This window comes from Emys orbicularis, chromosome 8, assembly GCF_028017835.1.
Source record: "Emys orbicularis isolate rEmyOrb1 chromosome 8, rEmyOrb1.hap1, whole genome shotgun sequence".
NCBI lineage: Eukaryota > Metazoa > Chordata > Testudines > Emydidae > Emys > Emys orbicularis.
The window spans coordinates 43,660,064-43,687,352 of NC_088690.1; the positions used below are offsets into that span (position 1 = coordinate 43,660,064).

The window sequence follows — 27,289 nt, forward strand, 5'->3', positions numbered from 1 at the left end:
TTAGTTATCCCATTATCTGTAAACGATTCCCAGACCCAGCTAAATTTCTGCTGTAAAAAGGCAAGAAGAAAAATCTTGTGTGTTTATACATTACTTGCACTTTGTGGTTCTTTATAATGTGGAGCAACAAGGAGCCAACTCTTGCTTAACTTATTCATGTGAATAGTGCTAAGTGAGCAGGATTTGTCCCACTGTCTGTACTCTAATCTTGGAAGTTTTGGCAGATGTTCAAATGTCTGGCTTCTTTAAACATCCCTCTTCCTCCTCCTCCCCCAATCTAGGTTAATGGTGTGGTGAGCCCTGCCAATTTTGTCTGGAAAGGCCTAGATTTTACAAAAATGAGCTGCATGGATGGAGCCCTGTGCCTGCACAGAACCCCACTGACTTCAGTGGGGCTCAGGTAATCTTGCAGTAGTGGGGCCTACTATAGCAAGAGGTTTTGCAGATGTATACTGTCCTTCTATAATAGATAGAAGCAACAGATAGAAAGCATGGGACACAGTAGATGAGGACTCCATAGTGTCTGTGAAGGGGAAAAAAACCCCAAACCCAATTGTTTATACACAGTAGTAATCAGAGATGGAATCTGCGTATTTCTAGTCATAGGATGCCTTGATGGTGGAACCTTTTAATAGTACCTGAGTGCTTGCCCCCTCCCCACCTTTGATATTCTTAAATTCTGAAGGCAGAGCTATAAAAGGAAGCATTGTGCCCCAGCTGCCATTAGGAGTTAACATGAGTGGGGAGTAAGACTCTACATATATTCAATCTTGAAAAACTCTGCTTAAAGGTAAGTAACCTTCATTCCTTAAAGAGTAGGTTGCTGTTTGTAGCTATTCACCTACTACATATTTAATTCTAATTAAAGTTAGCTCATTCTCAAACAGTCTTTTATTAAGTATGTTTGAGTTTAAATGAGAGCTGATATGTAATTAAGATATGCAAATCTTATGCAGCTGGTTGTTTTGATTCAATGTAATTTGATTTTATCAAGGACCATCATAAAGGTATTAACTTACAATTAGTGTACCTACACTGTTTAGCAGTATTTTTCTTGAAATCTATTGATTTCTCACTTTATTAATATTATTCATGCAGCCTGCTACTTTACTAACAAAAAATTCATATGTGGACTTAACTTTTCACCTTTGCTATAGAAAATCTGTAAGTCATTTAAACTTGTGCTACTGGTTTCATTAAAACTAATGTCTAGACACCCTTTTTAGATAACATTACAAGGATATGAGGTACAAAAATTATGAAGCAGCATAGCTAGACATCCATTGTTTTCTACATTTAATTTTTTAAAGTAAATTGGTAGCTGTAATAGTGACAAAACTTTCAAAGCACAAAGCCAGTATAACCCCCTCCTCTGCAATAATTTTTCCCTGTGAATTGACTCATCTCAAGGGGTGGTAACTTACATGCCAATAATGACACTTTAAATATCAACATTAACTATTTTACAGCCTACCAAAGCCTGTCAGAAAGGAGAGGGATTATGTAATGCAGATCTGCATTCATGTTTCTGTGTATGTGAGTGGAGGGTGGGGAGAGACAGTCACACATGAGGACTAGCCCAAGGGAGGGTGCAGAAGACATGTATATTAAGAGTTGTGCCTTAAAATATGAGGTGATTGGTTCCGTACTCCTGAAGGTATGGTTTAGTTTTCAAAAGTGGTTGCAACCTGTTTTTATTTTTTCAATTGGAGGATAAAAAAATAGTTTAAAAGTCTGGGAGCCACTAGTGAATGCAACCTACAGGCTAAAGCCAGTTGGCCTTCAGCTGGAGAGCGTCACTCATTTAAGCTTTTCTACATCTATAAAAACGTACAATGCACCCATCTAAACTTATCTTACACCTGGAAGAGGTGAGAGAACTGCTGTCTCTACCAAACTTCCAGACTCTACAGAGAAACTTTCAGAGGGCATGGGGCTCAAAAATGTAATAGAGCATAGGCTTTATTAATTGTTGGCACCAACTCACTGCCTGCATATTATGAACTTCTTGGGAAGAGAGGTAGCTTAGTGGCAGTGGCTGACTGAGTCCATGGTACCTATTGAGTTTCTGGGAGTGGACAGGCACAAGCCTGCCCCCCTCTGAAGACCTCACCAATGGATGTGGCCCAGGGGAACTGCCCTGATACATGATCTAAGGGAAAAGCAGAAATAGGCCTGTCTCAGAGTACTTCCCTGTCCAGCATACTCCTGGTATGGTGGATGGCCACCTTGACCAGCACTAGGAGGTTGTTGACAAGGAGATCTTGTAACTTTGTGGGGCTATGGTTGGGTGAGTGTAGATCAGGAGCTGTGGGGGGAAAAGTGCAACCAGAACCTAAAGAGAAGGTTCCGGAGCAGCCGTAAAAGGGGTTGCAACCTGGCACATGCCAGGGTCTCCTTCATGCTGCAAAAGGAGCAAATGTGGGGGAGGGTGGTGAACCATGCCAAGTACATGCCTGTGCTCATGCCTCAGTGAAGGAACCACCAACTAATATCCCCAGTGGGCCACAGCTGAGTGCATGGTAGCAAAGCTTCCAATGTACCTGTACAGCCAAGATGGGAATGTGGGGCCAGAGGATCTGTTGTAGAGGCACGTGGCCTGTGGATGGAAGAACCTGGGTTTCAGCCAGCCTCCCACAAATGGTAGGTCTTTGGTTTGAATCTCATTGTTTTTCCCCCATTGGGGGTGGGGAAGGTAAACTGCCTCAGCTTCATAGAAGAATTCAGAGGGGGAAAAAATCCATATTTCCTTTGAGTTTCTTAGCTCCCCTGCAAGTTTTTCTGCACAGGGTCATGATCTGATCCTCCACTATTATGCTTAACTTGTATCAGTGGAAACATCTGAGGATTAAAAGCAACACCAACACAGAAATAATATTTGGCCCACATGATAACGATTATAAGGGTGTGCAATTTGTCAAACCTATCCAACCAATATACAAATTCCTGGATTTAAATTAAACCAACTGCCAAAAGTCAATAGTGCTTTTGTATGGAACCCTATTAAAAATATACATTAGAATACAGAAAAATCAGTTGTTTGTATGCCAGATAAGAGCTATGGCTCATGTTTGGCCCAAACATCATTAGAAACTGATTGCTTATGACTCAAAAAGCAGGCTCAAGACCACCTATGTACATGACTAAGTTTAGGGACCCATGTTTGAAAATGCTGTTAGGACTATAAAGAAAAACCTACTGTATTAAAACTTTTTTTGCGGGGGTTGGGGGGGGTCAAACAGAATAACACTAATTTCTATGTTCTACCTTTTCAAACCCTAAATTGGAAATAAAAACTAGCTATTTCTTACTAAGTAGTGCAATTCTGAAGGCAAAACATGGTTCTCTCCCTCTATTCCTCCCCAATAAATACTGTACCTGTGTTACAGATAGGTTTATTAAACCTGAAAGAATGCTTATAATGTACTCTCTCTCATTATGGGGTGTTTACTTTTTAAATGTCACTTAAGTTGTCCTGTGAAACTATATACACTGCCAATTTCACTTTTGTTTCCAGTCAGTTTCATTTTTCCAGTTGTCAAGAACTAAAATAATGGTGACCTGCTGGAGTTTCCACACTGCATAGGAATGGTTATTTTATAAATAAAATAAAGCTCCCCAAGGTTTCTCTACAAAGCCTCCAGAAAGAAAAGAGGAAACTTCAAGTTCTTATTCATGAAGCTTCCATAGCATCATTACGTAGGAATGTGGAGGGTTGCCTTCCTACCCCTGTTAGTCCAAAAGCTGTATAAGGACTTGAGGGATCCACAGAGGCTAAGGCCAGCCCCAATGTCTGCATGCATCCCGAGCCCTCCATGGCCACCTGGAACCTGCAGGAACTGTTGCTCCATCACTTTCCAAGCTGACTATTGCCCCCAAATTATCTCTAAGATGAGACAGTCACTTCATTCATAACCATGAAGTAGGAGAGCAAGGGTCAGCATTATTTGTGTGTTCTCCAAGGAGGCAGTGTGTGGTATGGATAACAGCCACTACTTCTCCAGCTGCAAAGCCTCATCCTTGCCATAGGATTACAGCAAGGTTGGGGGGGGGGAAATGTCATGGAGATGGCATGCCTGCTCACTCCCAAGATCCACAAGCTGAACAGTCACCTCTGTTCAAAGAAGACATTTCTAGGGAGATCGGGCCTATTTTCATTTTAATTGTGTCAATCAACAAACATTTTAACATTAGGGCATGAACCCTTTTTGGGGGGAGATGATGGTTAAAATCTATTTTGTGGGACTAAACTGCTACCAAATATTAAAATCCAAATAGTTAAATTTTAATACTGCTTATTTTATTTTGACAGCAGTTCACTGACAAGTTATTTCCAGAACTGCTTTTATTGCACATAGACCTACTACTTAGCTTAACATTAGCAACCCACACTTAGCACCCCTGTACAGCTCTTATTATTGACTGTTGTGACAAAGCTCTGTCCTTGTCTCCGTAGGTCCTGTGTTTCCTGGTGGATTTCGCTAGCCTCAGAGGCTCACTGTGACCCTCCACATAGCCCTTCTCTCTCTAGAGGCAAGGGTCACAGTCTACTGAGCCATTTTCATCATAAGCCAGTGAGGGAGGTGAGGAGAAACTATCCTCCCTTGCACAGTCTGTTATCTCCCAGTCTCAGTGATTAATCAGGGGGGCAAAGGGGAGAGCCCAGGGACCCTAATAGTATTAGCTATAGTAGCTGATCTTTTAGAAACAGGATGCATATAATTCTCTGGGCTACTTCCCCACAGCAGCCCCCACTTCCTCAAGCTCCACTTCACCCCTATCTCAGAGCCCCCTTCCTTGTGCCTGATATGGTATGTACTGCTCAGTCTCTCCAACAGTGCAACTTCCTCCTACAGCTCCTGACATGCATGGCCACCTGACTAACTGGGAGGTTTTTAACTAGTTTCAGCCAGCCCCTGATTGGCTTCAGGTGTCCCAATCAACCTAGCTGTCTCCACTGCTTTCTGGAAGGATCTTAATTGGCGCCAGGTGTCTTGATTAACCTGAAGCAACTGCCATTTGGTTACCATGGTAACAGGGATTTGTTTAGCCTAGGGCTAACATACCTGTTTCTCACTACTTTCCTATAGCCATCTGGCTTTGCCCTGTCACACTGTACTACAGGGAGATTTATGGGCCCAGATAGTTCTGTGCACATTTCTAATGAACGTGTGTCCAGTAGGAGATGTATGTCTGCATGCTAAACTTCCCCAAAGGTTGGGGCTGCTCACATCTGGGGGTTTGGTTTAGATCCAAATCTAGCTGTTCTAGGGCTGCCAAGGGGAGTTGTATGGGAAGCAGGGAGGGTTTGTGGCCACTGGCAAGCAGGACTAGTCAGGACTGCTACCTACAGTGACTCCATTGCCCTCAGACCAAATGCAGCAGGGAGTGAGTGATACAGAGCAATAGTACTTGGGAGGTGGGGCTTCCTAATTCAATTCAGCAGAGGCAGTAAGCAGGTGAGTGTGGGATCTCAAGTCTCCTCACCTGCTTGGAGTTATGGGGCTCTCAATGTGAAAGCTGCATGATATTAGGAAAGGACTAATGAGGTAGAGAATGGCTCTTATTGAAAGGGGGATAAGAGCTGAATTATGCAGGGTAGAAGAACAGTCCTCATTGGATGTGGGGTTGGACACAATACAAGGTATCCCTAATGAGTATACTGGTCCTCAGGAGGTTAATGCAGTTTAATAAGGATGAGTGAATTTATCTCTAGGGTCCTGAGGATTCATAAAAGTTAAACATTTTAATTCATTTAGTACATCCCAATTACAGTTGTGATTCAAGTAACACAAACTCTTTTTCTTACCTGCTTATCTGAACCAATGATTTCATCCAGAAAAATGTTATTCTGCACTTCTCTTTCCTCTATAGATCACTACAACAAAAATTCAGAGGGTTAAACAAATTCAGGTGAGAGAAAAACATAAATGACCAACACATTCAATAAATGTTGCTTATGTAGGTGTCCCCAGCAGTTTCAGTTAGGAAATTGACTGGAAAGATTGTATTCATTTGAAACCACACAAAAAACTGAGAGTGGACCATACAGTGTCACCAATTTGTTAGCAGAAAGTAAGTGCTGCTTCAAAAATCAGTGGCACAATATACTTCAATTTAATTAATAATTGTAACTTGGCCAGGCTCTAAAAGATAGAACACATAGTTTCAAAAAGTGCCATGGATTCTTTGCTGACCATGAGTGGTTCAAACCTCAGTTTTAGGTCTCATGTAAGAGTATAAAAGTCTTGCAGTACTATGCTGGGCTACTGGGACAGTACAGATTCAGAGGGAATAATAATGTTCCTTAAATGACACATCTACACCCTTCTACTAGCACTCTGTTTTTCAAGGTCTTCCATCTAAGTGCTGACTAGGCCTGACACTACTTGGCTTGTAAGAACTAGTGAGAATACAGCCTGATGTGGTATGGCTGCAGGCCAAAATATAGGTAATATTTGTAAAACATACTCATAATCAAATTTTTCAAGATATATATAGCTATTTATCTGTGTAGGCGGTGATTGGAGTCCCACTTATGTCTATTTAGAGTTTAAGAATACATGATGTTGTTAACAAGTCTTTATTTGAATGAGTTTGGAATGGTCCCAATACACAAGAGGGGTGAAGCCACAGATGGGCACCATCCTCAACTAAACACCAGTAAAGCATTTATACCATACCACACCACACCAATCACGAGTTCTATATGTGCCACATATGTTGGAGAAAAAGTATTGTAGGAATGTTTTTGTGAGTTTTACAAAATTAGGACCATTTTTTGGTAACCCTATGCCTGTAAAGCTAGCTGCCAGGAATCTAACTGTGCAAGGCTCAAAGGAAGCCATCTCCAAAAGTTGTAAAATAACATTTCTGTATATAAAGGTGACATAACTTTAAAGTGTAGTGTCTCTAACCCTGGAAGGGCAGAGGTAAGTGCTGGTTCTGATTAGAAAGGAGAAAATCTCCTTAATGATATAAAGCTCTTGTTTCTACCTCTGTAAGGCTGTGAGAGCTCAAACTTCACAGCTATGGCATTTAGAAAATGCTGTTAGTAGCTCAAAGCTGAATCTTGCCTCTCCCGGGCCTCAGAGAAGTGTAATTTGTGGGTGTGAATTGCACATTTGGGGAACAATGATGAAATATTTCCCTGACGTGTATTTTTGTTTGTGGCTGGTTGAAACTCCTCAGAATTTTGGAAAGTTAGACATCCAGTCTTGATTTAAAGACTTTAAGTGACCAGAATACCACATCCTCATGGAAGATGTTCCAATGGTTTTTACGTGCTGTTCAAAATTTGCATTTTATTGGGCACTGGGCAGATAGACACAAGATAAATGTATGACATGTCTGTGCTGTTATAATATGCCTTCAGTTAATTTCATGGATCTCACTTGGACATACGTGTAAGGCCAGATTCTCTCACTAGTTTGTCATTTTTTGCGCAGGGTGAATACCATATAGGGGAATCCTCTGGTTTTCTACAGCTGGCATACACGTGCTTTGCCAACCTCCCTCTTACAACTGTAGTAGGGGCTGTGGCCAGGAGAAAATGGATATGGCTAGGATTTCCCAGGACCTCAGCAATCCCTGGCTGTTATAAGAGCCCTTTGGGGCCTTTGGCAGGCATTGTACTTAACAGCAGCCTTCTGGCTGCTCTAACTTACACTGGAGGACTGGATTGGCACAGAGCGACCCCAACATGAGGGGACCAAAACCATCTTTGCACACTCCTTCCTGAGTCATACTGTGTGCTTCTTAGCTCCAGCTGAGGATCTATCTAGGCCATGGTATATATGTTTTATACAATGTAGCTTATAGAAGTTGTAATACATATTATGTTGGGAGTAAATATTTTATCTGTGATAGAATTAAGAGAGTCCCCCTGCCAGAAAATAATATATGTTATTTAAAAGTAAAGTACTCTTTCATTCTAAGAGAAACATATCTCACTAGAACCACCATATTCATTAGAGGTGAAATGCTGACAGCATTCTCGTACCCATTCCAACAGAACTTCCAGAGCAGGTCACTAGAATGAAATACAAAGAAGGGGCATGAAAGTTAAGTGTATAATTATAAGCTGAAAAACATTAGCAATTTGTATCGTAAGGGCCATATTATACAATTAGGCAATCTCATTAAAGTTTAGTATTTTTAAAAATAATTCCATAATGGATTGGAATGTCTATCATGAACAAATAAATCATTGTTTGTTTGGCTTTTTGTTCAGTGCTTCAAGATAATTCTGCTAATATGAAGCATAATTTTTACAGGAAGATTGTAGAGACAGTTTGTTTTTATAAGGGTGGCTCACTAGTGTTGCTTCTGATTATTTTTTTTTAATTAAAAAGAGAGCATTAAGGTATTTGAAAACCAGTACATATGAAGAATTACATTAATTTAAAAGCAGACTAAGAAAAAAAATAAGAGTTTGGTACCCAACACCTAAAACTGATCCCCAAAAGAGTAAATCATGCTGCAAAAAGCAGCCTTGTTGTGCATTTTATTGTCATTCTTTTCCATCTACATAAACCACTAGTATCCAGACTCAACACACACAGCCCTTTGCTCCAATACTGATTATTCATGTCAGGATCAAGAGAAGTTCATGTGAATTGGGGTGTGTCATTTTACAGCCAAGCACATAAGCAGAAAATGTCCTTGATTTCTAAGCCCTGGCCCTGAAATGCCCCTTATGTTTCAGGTTATGTGGGTTATGGGGTGAGCCAGCACTGGGATAGAAAACTTCTGCTCCATGCTGTATCTTTGTTTCCTCTTATTCTGGAATATGACCAGACACAACTACAAGCCAGAATTTGGCCCTATATAAATAGTCTATAAATTACACTGAAATGCATCTAACAAAATATACATAGTTGAAAGGTCTATAATTGAGTTTTACCTGAATATATTTTTTTAGGGCAAAATGTAAGCTTTGATCCTTTCTCAGGAACAGGAGAAACTACCACTGTATAGACATCCCCACAAGGTATCTCGGTGACATCACAATAACTCAAACCTGAAGTAGGGGTACAGGTGAAATTGCCTTTTGATCCATATAGATCTGTACTTATCAACCCTGCAGAAGCTCGCCAGTATATTCGGATACCATTATTGCCCAGTCTATATAATTTCACCCCAGAAGGACAGCAAGCACCTAACAAAGAAAATAAGATTAAGTCTAAACTACAGATTATGCTTGTTCTTGAAAGGAAATTATAAATTTTCTTAACAGGTTTCACACCTGATACCTACATTCGAACTACAAAGGTTCATCATCTCACACAAAGTCAGGGTAATTGTACAAGGCAATGGTGGGGAATAAGGGAATGAAAGTCACCCTCCAAACTCCCAAACAGGCTGTGGTGCTGGAATACAGCCCCTCTCCAGACGCTGTTTAGTATCATACATTGGAATACTGGTCACTATTGCGCCCCACCCACTATGGGGAATGTTAGGGCTACTGGATTCACACAATTGTAGAACCTCTCGGTGTCCCTAGCCTCTGCCAGAAGCTGGGAATGGGCAACAGGGGATGGATCACTTGATGATTACCTGTTCCGTTCATTCCCTTTGGGGCACCTGGCACTGGCCACTGTTGGAAGACAGGATACTGGGCTAGGTGACCTTTGGTCTGACCCAGTATGGCCGTTCTTATGTTCTCTCCCATCTCCAAACTTCAAGTAGATATTGGCTTGTTTGGGCCTGCTGTGCGACCCCCTTCCATAGTGCACAAAGAGTACAAAAGTCCCCTTGCACAGTCTGCCTCAGTTCCCCCACAGTGCAGCCCTACCATGAAGTTTAAGTGATACAGAGGGCCTTGCATGAATTTCATCCTAAGTATATTTAACTATTTAAAACAGGGAACTGCAAGGGTTTTAGCAATTTCTTTAATCTCACATACAACCTTGATATGAAAATAAATCATCCGTGTACTATACTCTGATTTTTTTTTCTTTTCAGTTCCATTTATCGTTTACATACTGGAAGAATAGTCTTGATATGTGCAGTATGAGGCCAAACCAGTTTCACTAATCACTTTCAGAGACACTGTATAGTTGGTGCCACATGTAATGCATCCCAGGAGACAGTGGTTTTGGAGAGTGTGGCACTTGGCTGGTCCTTTCAGTGATTCCAGTATTGTTATATATGTCTTTGCACCAGCCCCAACAGACCAGCTGATATTTGTTATAGACTGCATCACTTGAGTTACTGTCAGATCATTAGGGCAACAAGGAGCTTAAAAGGAAACAAAGAAAGGGAGATCAACTTTATTGTGTCCACTGAGGTTCTATGCAGATATTTTTGTCAATTATTTTGTTTTAGAAATAGTTTACACCTCTACCCTGATATAACACGACCTGATATAACACGGGTTTGCATACAAAGTGGTAAAGCTCTGACACGCTGCTCTGAGCAGCGTGTTAACGGTGCCGGGCCAGGGCCAAGGGGTTGGGTAAGGGGCAGAGGGTCTTGGGGGCGGTCAGGGCTTCCCCCGCCAGGGTCTAGGAGGCAGGAGCTGGGGGGGGGGGGGCAATGTTGGGGGTCCTGCAGTCCCAGAGTGGCCCGGGGAATTAGGGGGCCAGGAGCAGCCCGCTCTGCTTCCCTCGCCCCGGCCCCAGCTGTGTCGCTCAGGGAAGGTGGTTTGGGGGAAGGGATCCCCCCCGCACTCACCGGCAGCGGCAGAAGCGGAGCAGCCCAGCCCCAGCCCGCTATACTCCGCCAGCTCCCAGCCGCGGTGCTCCGCTTCCCGCCACAGGTGAGTGTGGGACCTTTCCCCAACCCCCCCCCCCCCCCCCCCAGCGACACGGCTGGGGCTGGGGACGGGGTAAGGAAAGCGGAGCGGGCTGGGGCCGCATCGTTCCGCTTTCCGCCGCCGGTGAGTACGGGGGGAGGGGGCGTCCTTTCCCCAACCTCCCCGCACTCACGGGCGGCGGGAAGTGGAGCAGCCCGGCCCCAGCCCGCTATACTCCGCCAGCTCCCGCGCTCCACTTCCTGCCGCAGATGAGTACAGGGGGCGTCCTTTCCCCCAACCTCCCCACACTCACCGGCAGCGGGAAGTGGAGCGCCGCGGCTGGGAGGTGGCGGAGTAGAGTGGGCTGGGGCCATATTACTCCGCTTCCCGCTGCTGCCGGTGAGTGCCTATCAGGGGGCGGGAGGTGTGGATAGGGGTCGGAGCAGTCAGGGGACAGGGAGCAGGGGGGTTGGGTAGGGGGTGGGGTCCTGGGGGTGATTAGGGACAGGGGTCTCTGAAGGGGGTGGTCAGGGAACAAGGAAGGGGGGGCCAAAGCAAGTTCGATATAACGCGGTCTCACCTATAACGCGGTGAGATTTTTTGTCTCCTGAGGACCGCGTTATATCGGGATAGAGGTTTATTTAAAATCTATTCAAAAACTGCCAGTTTTGTCAACCACATTTTTCTGATCTTAAGGCTTGATCCAGCTCTTGTTGAAGTCTTTTCATTAACTTCAGTGGGAGATGGGTCAGGCCCTTAGGAAGAAAAATAATCATAGTAGCAATTTAAAAAAAAAAAAAGAGGAAAACGAAGTACTTTTTAGCTAATGTTACCAAAATAGTCAGATATTAAATTTCGGCGTGCTACAGTAGCTAACGTCTAATATATAGAATAACAGCATAAGATAAATAATTTATTCCTTCTTCACCCATTGTGTGAGACAGTTATTACCCCAGGATTATTGTGAAGATTGTTCCAGCTGGTAGATCTTGGTAATAAAAAAAATGTCTACAATGCATCATCAGAATCTCAGTGGTTTTCTCAGCCACATTAAGAATCAAAGTGCTGAAAAGGAAGCCATGCATTGCATAAAGAGATTATGCCATTATAGCTTAATTAGCAGTGACCCAGGAAATATAAGTACCTGTATTTGGGTTTATCAGCAGGATTCAGCTACTAAAGAGTAACATGATCTCTCACTCACTCTCTCTCTCTCTCACACACACACACATTTGAGCAGATGCCATTCCATTCAGTAGGAAAGAGTAATACATGTAGATACATTGTGAAAAAAAAACCCACATGGACATAGAGACACACACATTTAGCACAGAATATATATATATATATATATATATATATAAAAATAAAGGTTATATTTTCAATTACATATTGATTGCTACGTACCTGTCTCTAAAGGAACACTGTAACTAGGTAAGCTCTGCCCTGCTGTTGAAATTGCCACAGCACTAATAGAGAAAACTGATCCACAGGGAAGACCAGTTATACTACAGGAATTTCCAGAACTTGTGCAATGCCACAATCCAGCCTCTCCTCTAACAGTAACAGTGTATATAGCTTCATCATTATTGGCCTGCCAGTGCACACTAATTATGGAAAGATCATCCTGTGAGACGTTTTTTATTTCAGGACTGCATGGAGCTGAAAGATTTTAGATAGAGGAGATTTAAGATGTGTTATTATCAGTACATAGCTATACAATATAAAATGGAAGTTATGTCAATAGCTGCAGATTATTGTAGATATTTGACAAACTCACTCTGACAGTGATATCCTAGTCAATAATCTTTGACTAATTTGGAACAGTTTATGAACATATAAACTTTAAATGAGTTTTACAGGGAAAAACTCTTGAAAAACTGACATGTTAAGGTTTTGCATATAAATATACATACTGGAATCATAAATCTCATTTTTAGAAGTGCTGATTACCTAGCAGCTTCCACCCTCGCCACTTATTGAGGTGCCTGGTTATGGATTTAGGAATCCAATCTTAGGCACTCATTTTTGAAAATCTTGACATTCGATTTTCTTTTCATTTGCAACTATGAATTATAATAACCTTTCTTAGCACTCACATTATGTTTTCCACCTTCAAAGCACTTTACGACTGTTAACTAATTATTTAACTAACTACAACAACAACAACGCAAACAGCTAATTATTCCGTGTGTTAAGAGACGTGAGAAAAATAGCTATATACCTGTTGCCACATATTTAGATTCACATGATGTATTGCTGCCCCTGATTTCACTGTAAGAATACACAGTGATGTTATACTGGGTGTTACACTGCAATGCAGACAGGATGCAAACTGTGGCAGTGTCATGACACAATACTACACCAACCCCATCAACAGCTTTTGTTTCATACATTTCAGCACCATGGACAGGAGACCAGACAATTTCAACTGTATCGCTGGACACAAACACTGGATAAAAATCACTGGGGCAACAAGGTGCTAAAAAAACCAAAACAGAGAGGAAATGTCAACAGCGCTCATGAACTGAAAAATATTACATATTAAACAGGGTAGTGACTTGTTTACACAAACACCGCTTATATGAAACCTCCATTATCAAAAATTTAAAAATGAATTATGTTCCCCACATTGAAGTCCTTCATTTATCCAAAACTTAATCTATCAAAAAAAAGTGCCATGTCCCTCATGATATCTGGACAAAGAGAATGCTATTGCATACTCTTTTTTATAGTCAAAGTGTGTATTCTTACATCTCTTTAGTGTCCCTACAATAGAATTCAGTAATAATCCATTAATCTGAAATAATACTGTACACTTATGTTGCACCTTCCATTTGAGGTTCTCAAACATTTATGAATCACCAAACTAAGCCTCATAATCAGATATTTCCCCATTTTACACATTGTGAAACAGGCACAGAGAAGGTTAGGGACTTACCCAAGATTACACAGCAAAGCTATGGCAGAGCCAGGGCTAGAATTCAGATATCTTGACTCCAGTCCTGTGCATCCATAACACTATCCTTCCCCACCTTTTGAACATGTTTTAGAATGACTGAATGATCAAACCTTGTAATTTATAAGCTGGTGGCATACTTGACTGATAAACTAGCTATTCAAATAAACATTGACTACACTTTAAAGTTTAACCCTTTTCCTTTTAAAAATATATATTTACTAAAGCACTGGTAATCATTGTTAATTTGGGCTGGTCAAAATTTTTCATCAAAAACATTTTTTTCCAATGGAAAATTGGGTTTTTGACTAATTTTTTTCAGTGACAAGTATCTGCTTTCTGTAGAAAATTTCAACTTTCTGTTGAAAAACTGAACACCAAAACATTTGCATCGATAGGCCAAGTTCCACAGCCACCCTACATCTCCCATGACACAACATGGCCAGGGACTTTGAAGATGTACTGAAGTAAATCAGAAAGAGAGGAGAATGTGGTGTATTATGGGAGATGTAGTCCACCACGGAGCCCAACCCATACAGGAAAATAGGAGCATGTGGCACTTGCATGACAACTCCCACGGAATACCAAGGCAGCATTTCAAAATCTGAATGCTCTGTTTTAAACAAAAAGTTTTCTGTCCAAAATTTGGGGTAGCAGCCAAAAATTTTCACCTTTCAATTCTTCACCAAAAATTGATATTTTCTGCAGGAAAAAAAACATTTTCCAACTAGTTCTATTGTTAATACTACTAGGGGAATCACCAAATATGTTTGCATAAACAAAGTGCTACTTACCAGTCGTATAATTGAATATATCCCCTAAAGGACTCTGCCCTGCCTTGTTATATGCGAAGACACTAATGAAGTAGGTGAAACCACAATCTGATTGGAAGTGGCATTGGGTATGGGATGTGTTGCAGTGCACTTCCAAGCCATCATCACTTTTCACAAAAACCACGTAATAATCTCCAAGATCTGCATTAGACCATGACACTGACAATTTACCAGGGTTGTCCTCTTCTATTGTTATACTTCCTGGTGCACAAGGAACTGAGAAACCAGATTTAAAACAAAAACGGGGGGAAGGAAGAGATTACAACCGTACTCACAGGATTTTATTTAAGCAACATTTTTACTATACAAACATCAATGAAAGATATATAGAATATGTGTGATATATTTAGCTTGAATAGTTGGCACATGTCCAGTTAGAAAAGAGCAACTCATCTGGATTTGTAAGGATACTGGGATGACATGTATATGATTATTTTAACATGGTGATTTTTCATAACATAAATTATGTGTGTGGGCTGTCAATTAATTGCAGTTAACTCACATGACTAACTCAAAAAAATTATTCGTGATTAAAATTGTGATTAATCGCACTTATAACAATAGAATACTAATTGAAACATTAAATATTTTTGGATGTTTTTCTACATTTTCAATATTGATTTCAATTACAACACAGAAGACAAAGTGCACAGTGCTCACTTTATATTATTATTTTTTATTACAAATATACGCACTGTAAAAATGATAAACAAAAGAAATAGTATTTTTCAATTCACCTCATACAAGTACTGAAGTGAAATCTCTTTATCATGAAAGTGTAACTTACAAATGCAGATTTTTTTTGGTTACATAACTGCACTCAAAAACAAAACAATGTAAAACTTTAGAGCTTACAGATCCACTCAGTCCTACGTTTTATTCCGCCAATCGCTAAGACAAACAAGTTTGTTTACATTTACGGGAGATACTGCTGCCTGCTTCTTATTTACAATGTCACCTGAAAGTGAGAACAGGCATTCATATGGCACTTTTGTAGCTGGCGTTGCAAGGTATTTACATGCCAGAGATGCTAAACATTTGTATGCTCCTTCCATGCTTTGGCCACCATTCCAGAGGACATGCTTCCATGCTGATGATGCTCGTTAAAAAAATAATTCATCAATTAAATTTGTGACTGTACTCCTTGGGGGGAGAATTGTATGTCTCCTGCTCTGTTTTACCCGCATTCTGCATATATTTCATGTCATATCAGTCTCGGATGATGACCCAGCACATGTTCGTTTTAAGAACACTTTCACAGCAGATTTGACAAAATGCAAAGAAGGTACTGATGTGAGATTTCTAAAAATAGCTACAGCACTCGACCCAAGGTTTAAGAATCTGAAGTGCCGTCCAAAATCTGAGGGGGACAAGGTGTGGAGCATGCTTTTAGAAGTCTTAAAAAAGCAACACTCTGATGTGAAAACTACAGAACCCAAACCATCAAAAAAGAAAATGAACCTTCTTCTGGTGGCATCTGACTCAGATGATGAAAATTAACATGCGTCAGTCCGCACTGCTTTGGATCGTTATCAAGCAGAACCCATCATCAGCATGGAAGCATGTCCTCTAGAATGGTGGTTGAAGCATGAAGGGACATGTGAATCTTTAGCGCATCTGGCACGTAAATATCTTGCAATGCCAGCTACAACAGTGCCATACGAACACCTATTCTCACTTTCAGGTGACATTGTAAACAAGAAGCAGGCAGCATTATCTCCTGAAAATTGTAACCAATCTTGTTTGTCTGAGTGATTGGCTGGCCAAGAAGTAGGACTGAGTGGACTTGTAGGCTCTAAATTTTTACATTGTTTTATTTTTGAATGCAGTTATTTTTTGTACATAATTCTACATTTGTAAGTTCAACTTGTATGATAAAGAGATTGCACTACAGTACTTGTATGAAGTGAACTGAAAAATATTTTTTTTTTGTTTTTTACAGTGCAAATATTTGCAATCAAAAATATATATAAAGTGAGCATTGTACACTTTGTATTCTGTGTTGTAATTGAAATTAATATATTTGAAAATGTACAGTAGTAAACATCCAAAATAAATTTAAAATAAATGGTATTCTATTGTTATTTAACAGAGCGATTAATTGCGATTAAATTTTTAATCATCTGATTATTCACGATTAATTTTTTAATCACTTAACACCCTAATAATTTATAAAATTTCTATAGAACAAAGTACATGCTATTTCAGTCACAAGCAGGAAAAAGATCCCATTTTAAGGGCCACACATAAATGACAGCACAGGCATCATGCAGTATTTCAACAAGGAAGTGAAATATCTATGATAGCAATTTGTAGGTTTGGATGGCATTCAGCAAAATGATTGAATAACAGTTGGCAAGGGATGGCCTGGACACAAGAACACCTTGTATAATGGCATCAGATCAGTTGTTAACTCTGTACTTCATCAAAAGCTTGGTCTTTTTGCTTAGGTTTTATTTTACGGTGGCATCCCAAAATAAGACTCACAAATGAGGACCATGTGGTTCATAGATTTAATAACGTTTCCCTTTTCCCTTCCTGGTTCAGTGGTTTAGATCGCAAGCAAGAAATTCAATGTAGTGGTGCCGCTCTAGCTGGAATTGGAGACTTGTCAATCTTATCACCAACCAATTTTGCATTATCATTATTAATCATCATCCTCTGTATTTAAGGTAGCACCCAAAGACCCACTCAGGACCCTGGCTCCATTGTGGTCGGTATTGTATAAACAGGAAAATGTGGTCTTTGAGTTTTAAGAGTAACCCAGGACAAAAATAACAGGAACACTGGAGGTCAGAACTGGGTATGTTGGCAGAACTTCATAATATTTTGCATTTATACAGCATATTTTTTGAAGAATTTCAATCCATTTTTCTAATACGCTCACATTAAGTCTTACAAACACTCCTGTGCAATAAGTTAGGGTAAGGTGGCAGCATTATAAACGGAGGCACAACTAGGTTAAATGATTTTTCCAAGGTTGCAGAGTGACTCTGTGGCAGAAACAGGAAAAGAATAGAAGTCTCCTGACTCATAGTCCTGTGCTTTAATCACCAGATTATCCTTTCTCACTCAGTATGGGGAAGCTTGCACACCATCTACTTATATTGGGCCTGTTCTCCTCTTACTTCGACCAGTTTTAGACTGGTGTAACTCTACTGACTTCACTGAAGTTGCTTCTGATTCTCACTGGTGTGAGAGGAAAATCAGGCCTGTTGTATCTGCCAACTAAATATGCCATTCTCAAAATAATCCAAAGAAATAAAAATAAAGTTAGCACAGGATTCAGAGGGTAAATGTGAAGCTTCATGCATGAAGTACAACAAAAGTTTCAGAATACACACTGTTAAGTGCCACAATAACATGATAACCACAGAAACAGAGGCTTTTTTTCAACATAAGAAAATTAATCGCTATAAAAGAAACACAGTATCTCAATATTTAACAAGAGCAACAGAAGCTCCAGTAAGAGGTCACACTCAAAGACAAGGGTCTTTCTCCTCCTACCTCCCCATAAATGATAGTCCAAGTTCACCCAGGGTCTGCATAGTTTTCAATAGCACAGATCCTGGCATATGGCCTTGGAAGTGGAAATTCTGCAGGAGGAGGTAATGGTGAAGGTGCCTACAATATCCCCTTCACTGAGGGACTTGAAACCAACCCCCAAAAGAGGATGGCAGTGGCTAAGAAGGGGACATGGCCAGAGCAGCCAGGGGATGCACCTCTACCCATAAGGAAATTTAAATTGACCTTCCCTGGAATAATCCGTAGGGGGCAATGGTGGTAAAATACTGCCTGCCCTCCTCTGGGGGAGAAATCCCCAAGAGATGCGAGAAGCTGGGCTGATGAAGACAGGTGCAATTTGTATCACCTGTAAAGATAAAATTGGCCCAATGCTGATTTTCCCCAAACTTTCAAATATATAATAATTAAAAAGCTAGAGATAAAAATAATATGTTTATATAAACACGATGGACCAGATTCTTCTCTGTGTTACTTGACGTCAGTGGAGCTATTTCAGATTTATATTGGTGTCACTGAGAGCAAAATACAGCTCAATTTCTTTAACAAATATTTTTCCATAAAGTAAAATGCAGCAGCAAAACAGTTTTTCAGTGCACTGCTTTATGGAAACAGCAGCACTTAAAAGAATGCTGCAATGGACAACCATGATGAGGCAGTTTATATACCTAATAATGGGATCTTTTAAAATAAGGTGTGAGTGTAGTACCATGTGAGGGCCAGACATTAACAGTATTTAACTGTTCTGAAATATCTTAATGATTAGTATAGCAAATTCCCCTAAAACTATTTAATATTAAGCTAAAATTTAGGCAACTTTTGCTTTCTTCTTTCATTTTATGGCAAAAGAGAAATAATATTATGGGCTATACAAGGGTCACTATAGTTCACATACCAGTTTTTAAACTCACTGCATCTGTAGGTTTACTGGATCCAGCACCATTATTGGCTATGACATAAACAGAGTACTCAGATCCACACTGGAGTGAAGACAAAGTGCAGGAAGTGGAAGATGTGCTACAGTTCAGTTTGGAGGCTCCACTGCTGGCTGTCACACTGTAATTTAAAGTTCCCTCTGTCGGTATCCAAGAAACAGTGGCCCTCAAAGTTCCACTATCAAAAGCAACTTGAACATCTGATGGTGCATGAGGACCTACATTAGTTAGAAACAACTGTAAATACACTTAGTATCTGGTGTTTTATAGAGATGATCGTCAACCAGACCCCTGAATCCAAACATCGTCAAATTTTAGGAAACATTATAGCCAAATGTAACTTTTGTGGCATAGGCCTCAGCCAGCTTCTTACACCTATTACAGTTGCACAGAATTTTTTAAACAATGACTCTAATTTTGCTCTGACAAAAATTTCTGTTGAAATTTTAATATTTATATAAATATTAATGGACATAGCCTAAGTTCCTTTACTCAGTTCTTGCTCAGGCAAAACTTTAATTGAAGTCAATGGTAGAGCTGCCTAAGTAAAGTTTATAAAATTTGACCTATGTCCTCTAGAACTTTCCTGAACCTAGAATTGGCATAAATTGTCATAGCTCCATTTGGACAATTTACACCAGCTGAGGCTATACCCCCAATGTGTCTTGTCAAAAACACACATACTACTGTCAATAGCATTTTAAATTATAATTTTACACTAACTTTGGTTTCAGAAGAGAAAACAGTTCTTACTTGTTATTTGGTTGTACGTGAAATCATCTCCAGGTATTCCATTAACATTCCAGGCATGTGCCTTGATGGTATAGAGAGTTCCTGGATCTAGACTGGTAAATACCAAGGAGGTATGGGTGGTGTTCTCTTTCATCATACTGCCTAAACCGTCTGATCTCATGATGGACACAGAGAATCCAACTGCCATATATACAGCTCCCCAGCTCACCACTATGGAGTTGTAACTTGGAGAACTTACAGACAGGATCGGAGCAGCCAAGACTGTTAATTACAAATATACATTAACTATTGGGATTTTCATTAATAGCTATGCTGTCTAAAAGTTAGAAGAGCCAAATTCAGCATAGGGTAATCAGAATCAACTTTCATGGACGTCTCTGGGCCAAATTCAGTGGTGATGTAAATAGTATAAGTTGATCAGAGAATAAAGTGGTAAAGTTAGCATAGTTTGCACCAATTTACTATTTAATAGACTTGCATAGTGAAAGTGACTGGCACACCAAAGGGTGAAAAGTGGATGAGTGCAGCAAGAAAAGCAACTAAAAGGAGTGTGTGAGGTCAGTTAGATTCCCTTATTTTGTCCTGTTATCTTACCCCTCCTTTCAGTTGCTTCCCCACCCCTTCCACACCCTAAGAATGTCAGTGTATGTCTTCTATTAGAAGGTAAAGCCACAAGGTTATACTGACTTATTAAACAATATATAAAGAAATGCATATAAACGTTTTACTGACGTGGGTTTGGACAGCTATGTTACTTATGCCATGCGTAAGTTATGTAGGTCACCCTAAATGGGTTCCAATAATTTTTTTTATACCAAGGCCTACTGTCCAGGCCTTAGAGAAAAATTACAACTTACACACTTCAGAAATCTATAAAATTTACCCAGCATAATTTATCTATTCATAAACATTTCCTGATTTTAAGGCCCAGTCTCTCAATGCTGTGTCCCACAGGCAGACTGGGAATCTCTCTTTCCTGAATGTATAAAACTCCCATTTCTAGTCTTGATGGGACATTAGATATTAGACTTTATCATTGGTTCAGGCCTGAATACTGTTCATCTTGAGCCAAAGCCAAATTCTGAGAACTGGTCAAACGTTAGTGATAAATGCAATTTATCATATGACACAGTAATATATCAAAAATAACAGGAGTACTTGTGGCACCTTAGAGACTAACAAATTTATTAGAGCATAAGCTTTCGTGGGCTACAACCCACTTCTTCGGATGTAGCCCACGAAAGCTTATGCTCTAATAAATTTGTTAGTCTCTAAGGTGCCACAAGTACTCCTGTTATTTTTGCGGATACAGACTAACACGGCTGCTACTCTGAAACCAGTAATATATCAGCTGGGTATCACCACTACATGCATGGGTCTATGTCTACTTTTCACTTATATAACGCCTTCCACCCAAGGACGGTAAAGCTCTTTGAAAACATTAAGCCTTAATGTCATTATTCACATTATACAGATGAGAAATTAAAGTACAGAGACGTTAAGTACAGAAGCAGAGCTGAGAACTGAATTCAGAAATCCAGTCCTATGCACTGGCCATAAGGCCACTACATCTATATACCTATAATTATATTCTTGAACACTGCAGTGGTGATATGTTCAATATTTAAAATAAAAGATTGCACTAGTTCATCCCCAGTAAATGCTTCAACTATTTTTACTTTCTGTACTAGAATTTTAAAAGATACATTTAATTCCATGAGCCATATATGTTATGCACTCTAGTAATATGACAGTTGCTATATAAAATCAAAAGCTACCTGTCTTTGCCTTCTTTGAAGGCGAAGGTAGGCTTCTTCCTCCAGAGTTTATAGATCTGATGGTGATTTTGTACAGTGTAGCAGCCTTCAATCCTGTCACTGTGCCTGGTGAATTTATGACTATAGTTTCAATGAAAGACTCTCCATCCTGTGCAGTCAGTAGATAACTGGTAGCCCCAGGAACAGCTGCCCATTCCACTGTGATACTGTTGCTCAGTTTTGAATAAGCTTGGTCAATAGCAGGTATCTCAGGAGCTAAAAATGAAATTATGGTAAGTTAATAATCCATAATCATGTTCAAATATAAGGACCTGCTGCTGTCAGGTGCTAAGTGCATTGACCATTTTGCAGGAGGTGTTCAAGACAACTGGGATATAATTTCTTTGATACTTCTAATTTTACTTCTCTAAATGAAATAGCAAATTTAAATTGCATACAAATATAATTGATTTTATTTGTGCCATGAAACAAAAGAAATGTTTGTTCAATGTCTACAGTGCAGTTAGCAATGAAAAACTGCATATAGTTAGCATTGATGATATGCAATTTATATATGTACTCAGATTGTTCTTTAAAGGGGAACGGTGGCACATTAACCAATTCAGTTGGTCTGACTTTGGAGAATGGTTGTTTTGTATAGTCACTTGGGTAGTTCCTATCCTGCAAATTTGTCATTCCTCTCTGTACCTTACTGAGTGATGGAGCTGGGTTTTGGTCTCCCTAACTCTGAGCTATATCTACTTTATCTTAATCTAATCTAATCTAATCCAATCCATCATGTGCCTAATGACCAGCTGCCAGAAAATCAAATGTTTAAAAGGCTGTAAAAAGTGGGCCAAATTATTCCTTAAAGCATTGACTTCATTAGAGTAGCGTCAGGGATAAATCTGGCCCAGCATGGCTTCAGTCACCAGAATATTACAGCCCCCTAAGGAGATCATCTGCTAAACTGAGGAAGAGGAGATGCTAAATTACTCTGCATCTTTGGGGACACTTGTGCCCTTCTACAGTCTTTCAAACAAGCACTGTGATTTACCTGTGTAAAATGTGCTACTACTGCAGGTTTTAAACAAGTTCAAATACATACTAACAATACATGCAAGACTGGATTTATTTTAGATCATTATTGAAGTTACTAATGACGATTCCAACCTTTTGATCATGGTCACCCTAGATAATCTAAGTGCATCTTTCCCATGTTGCTCTGTAGCCAATCAGTCCTGGAAAGTGTTCGTATTATAATCAACAGGAAATAGCTTTGCTTTCTACAAAACAATCTAAAATGGGAAGACTGAATCCTAGATACTATATGTTAAATACTGCAACTAAAGGAACCTTTTTCTAACAGCCCTTATTGTGAGCCATTCAGAAAACTAAATGTCATGTACTTCAGTCAGACAAGTACCTAGCTATAACTCTCCCAACTAAACTGCAGTAATCAGGATATTGGGCCTTGAATAAGCACATATAGCAGGTTTCATATGTTGTAAGGCTGCAAAAGACCAAAAAGAGCAGGAAACCTCACAAAATGGATGAAAGTGATCCAATTGCACTAACTGTAAAGAGAAAAGTATCAGAGGGGTAGCCGTGTTAGTCTGGGTCTGTAAAAAGCAAGAGAGTCCTGTGGCACCTTTAAGACTAACAGATGTATTGGAGCATAAGCTTTCGTGGGTGAATCCGACTAAGTGGGCATTCACCCACGAAAGCTTATGCTCCAATACATCTGTTAGTCTTAAAGGTGCCACAGGACTCTCTGTTGCTTTGTAAAGTGAAAATGTATCCAGAATGTAAGCTTGCACCAGCACAACTACCAATTTCAAGGCAACTAACCCACGAGTTCAGAGACTTTGGCAGCAATTACAGGAGTAATATTTCCACAAGTATGAACTCTTGAACAATATCTCTACTGTATTAGGCCCAAATATTTTTTCATTCAGCATTAGCTAGGCATGTCCCCTTTTCCACCATTTGTAAAAATTACAAAAAACCCTATTTTCTACATTTCTACATTTTTCTTTTAAAATATTGTGCAAATTTAAATTAAGTCTATAGGAGTTTGTCTGATAAATGACTGCAGGATTTCACCCTTAATCGGGGACCAATCCTGCAAACCTTCCACATAGGGAACTCTTATTCAAGTCAAAGGGAGCTGTGTGCCCAAGGGGCTTGCAGGAGTGGATCCATAGTATATTATTTATTTCAGAACTGCATTACAGAGCATTAAAACATTATGCTATTTCTCCCATACTGAGGTAACCAAGAGGTGAAAAAGAGGTAGATTATATTCTAAACTTTCAGGGTGACCATAACCATGAATTTAATTTTAGTTATTTCCTCAATAAGATGAAAAAATTGAAATTTTTGAAAAGAAAACAGATATTTCTAAAGTTTTTCAATTAAAATAATTTTAAAAGGGAATTTCAAATGATTGATTTATTCAAAACTAAATATCAGTTATGGAACAGGGAAGAGGGAATACTGTCTATCTAGGTTCTTCTATAATGCCCAAGGCTAACTTAAACAGTACAGAATCAGATTCTAAATGGAAATAAAATGTCAGTTTTTCACATTTATATGACCTCACTTTTGTGTTCTTCAATTAAAAACAAGGTAGCTGATTTTGAAAGTTGTGATTAGGTGAGAATTGATGCAAGGGATGCACCACACACACACACACACTCACTGAAGTCAGTGGGAAAACTTCCATGGACTTCAATATGAGTAGGAGTCAGCCCTAAAAGTCAAATAAAATATGCAGGGTGAAATCTTGGCCCTACTGAAGTCAATAGAAATCTTGCTTACCAGCCCATCCCATACTAACCTGTTAACTGCTTAGTCTGTGCTTCCGCCAGGATAATTCCATTCTTATCAATGGCTTCCACTTTTACAGTGTGGACAGTGTTGGGAGTTAGTGAAGTAAGAATGCCTATAACAGGAACATCACTGAAATGCGCCAACAAAGAGTGGCCTACTGTGTTCCTGGGGGTTGCTGTGATTCTGTAGGAAACGGCTCCTGAAAACTTGGACCATCTGAGATAAATGTTTCTTGATGTCACATTATATATGGATATAGAGAAACCTACAAAAAATACCACACCAATTTTAGTCTTTGAAACCTGAAATACACTACTGGGCAAACTGTTTGGACAAGACTCTTGAAAATGTTTAAGTAGCCTGATTTTCAGAGGGCAGGTATTCAACACTTTTTTGGAAATCAGGCCCCTTTAAGGGGCCTCAAGAAGGGTACCCAAAATAATCTCTTTTGAAAATTAAACTTTGCATTAAATTATAATTGAAATAATTTTTCTGCTCATTTCTATCACCCATTATACACTGTAGTGTACAGTGTCGCCAGCTCTCATGATAATATTGCAAGTCTCACGATAATTGCTATTTTACTCAAGCTCCAGCTACTGGAGCTTTCTGAATATTTGAAAATTTCATCTTTCATTTAAAGAAGAGTTTCTAGCTCTCATAGTTGCAGAAAAAAAGTATGAAAATGTGACCCAAGTATATCCTAAGGCTTAAAAACCAGAAGGCAAATAAAAAGAAGCCAAAATTTGGTGGCAGTTTTTTAAATCTCATGATTTTTAGAGGGCTGCCTCATGATTTTTTAACATCTGAGGTTGGCAATACTGCTATTATTTACATATGGCTTTTGTAATCTTGCAAATAGTGGGACTAATCCTACCACTCTGTGCATGGAAACCCCTCTGACATCAATGAGAGTTCCACACAAGAAGAGCTTGCACGATCAGGCCTGTGGTTTATAAAATCTCTGTGAAAAGAATACGGTATGCTGAAGTAATTGCCCAAATACTGTAAAAACATCAAGGAGTCCTTGTGGCACCTTAGAGACTAACAAATTTATTTGGGCATAAGCTTTCGTGGGCTAAAACCCACTTAATCAGATGCACGGAGTGGAAAATATCGTAGGCAGGTATAAATACACAGCACATGAAAAGATGGGAGTTGCCTTACCAAGTGAGGGTCAGTGCTAAAGAGCCAATTCAATTAAGGTGGAAGTGGTCTATTCACAACAGTTGACAAGAAATACCACTCTGAAACCTATCACCAAATACTGTAGTAACTTTATGGTAATATGTAATGGTTAGGAATCTAGAATATTGTAATATATACTAATATGTACTGCCACAATGTATACTAAATGGATGACTTGTAAGAGCCCAATCCTGCGTTCCTTGCTCAGCCAAAACTCACACTGCAGTCATTAGGAGTCCTGGGTGCACAAAGAACGCAAGATTGAAGAAAGGGAAAAGGGAAATTGTGTGGCGTATTTAATTTTTAAAACCAAACAAAAATTATGCTATTTTAAGAGGGCCAAAATATCAGAGAAAAGCATGCACACACTGAATAGATTGTGTAGATAATGGGTATAGTCTGAGAAGGTACTGTTCAGTGCAAACTGAGTGTAGCCTTAGGTAAGTGTCATATTGTAAGAAGTATGTTAGAAAGTTTATGCAAATGTATAGTAGCATAGGTAACTATTTTTCAAATAAAGTTTTTTTTAATTATATCATATAAAGAAACATATGATTCTTTACATTTTGTAGTCTGATTTCATTTGAGTTAAAAAACTTCTGTTTGCAACATTACTAGAATTTAAAAATCAATTTGGATTAGTAATCAGAGATTTCACTGTTCTTTAGTGTCCATCTAAAAATGAACTGGTAAAAATATCTTTTTAAGACTTTACCTGTGTTAGCTGAAACAATCTGAAAAGAAAGATATAGAACATTAGAATCACAAATTGAAAAATTATTTTGGGAAAAGGGAGAACATTTAACTTTTAGCAGTAATAACAATGACTTCTTTAAAATTGTATTTTGTGAACATAGCTTACTAATGTGCAATTTTACTTATTTGTTCAGTTTATTTAAGCATGCAAAGGTATGTACAGTAGTAAGGTAAATCTACGAGGCTGTTACTAGTGAATTTAACATAGGTATGCAGTTCACATTACTATTTCATTACCCTCTCTGAATCTGGCCATTGATCCAGAAGGGAAAGTTTGCAGTTGCTGACAGACTTTGAAAGACACTGTGTTCTAAAAGTATAATGGCATAGTTTTTCTGTGGGTCTGTTATGAGCCTGGGAAAAAGTAATTGTATAACTCTTACAAAAATATAATAATCAAAAATAAGAATAAACATTTGATAAATAGGTTGCTTTTGGTTTATTTTTAAAAAGGACATGTCATTCTTAAAAATGTTTGAGAACAAAACTAAACTCACCATTTCAAGACTCATGAGGATAAATCCAATAAGTACCAAAGGTTTACCTTTTCCACTGCACATCTTGTCAGACAAAACTTTTATTCCACACTTTGCATCTGGATGTGATCAATCAGATACCCCATAAAGAGCAGTAATCACCTCACTATAGTTGTTGTTAAGACTCGTCTTTGAGACAGTGAAAAGAAATATTTGTGTGTAGCTCCTCCTCCCCTTTTCCGGATGGCCTATAAGCAGCTGCAAGGAATATTTAGTGAAAGGAAGCATACTGCATCCAACTGAAAATGCAGAAAATGTTACATGGGAAGACGGTGTTCTGTTCTTTCCTCTGTTACACAGGTGCAATTCCCATATTGCACATATGTAACAGATTGCAAAATTGAGCCCAGTTTAAATAACTACGTTGGAATTTGGTCTTACTGGTTGAAGTTCACTACATATTGTGATACTATTTCTTCCAAATGCCATCTCTTTCTTTTTGTTCAGAATTATGCTTGGGTTTTGTTTCCTATTTTA

The 27,289-nt window shown here is 39.3% G+C and overlaps 1 protein-coding gene across 1 annotated transcript; it reads right to left on the minus strand.

Annotated features, from left to right (window-relative positions):
* Positions 1-5,846: 5,846 nt before the first annotated feature.
* Positions 5,847-26,836, minus strand: FNDC7 (fibronectin type III domain containing 7). The gene is made up of 13 exons (XM_065410104.1): positions 26,774-26,836; positions 26,236-26,254; positions 24,340-24,597; positions 21,519-21,773; positions 19,741-20,001; positions 18,948-19,205; positions 14,492-14,746; positions 12,963-13,220; positions 12,146-12,400; positions 9,988-10,242; positions 8,906-9,160; positions 8,003-8,032; positions 5,847-5,878 (listed from the first exon to the last, which is right to left on the minus strand). The coding sequence occupies exons 1-13, from the start codon at positions 26,834-26,836 to the stop codon at positions 5,847-5,849; spliced, it is 2,454 nt and encodes an 817-aa protein (XP_065266176.1).
* Positions 26,837-27,289: the final 453 nt, after the last annotated feature.

Bases quoted from the DNA above. Each gene is read 5' to 3' on its own strand.
- FNDC7 (XM_065410104.1), bottom strand. From the start codon at position 26,836: ATGTGCAGTGGAAAAGGTAAACCTTTGGTACTTATTGGATTTATCCTC. The intron at 9,161-9,987 runs GTATGTAAACGA...TTTCTTTGTTAG, and splicing joins ATATCAAGACTATTCTTCCA to GTGCTTGCTGTCCTTCTGGG. The intron at 5,879-8,002 runs GTACGAGAATGC...TTTTTGTTGTAG, and splicing joins TGGAAGTTCTGTTGGAATGG to TGATCTATAGAGGAAAGAGA.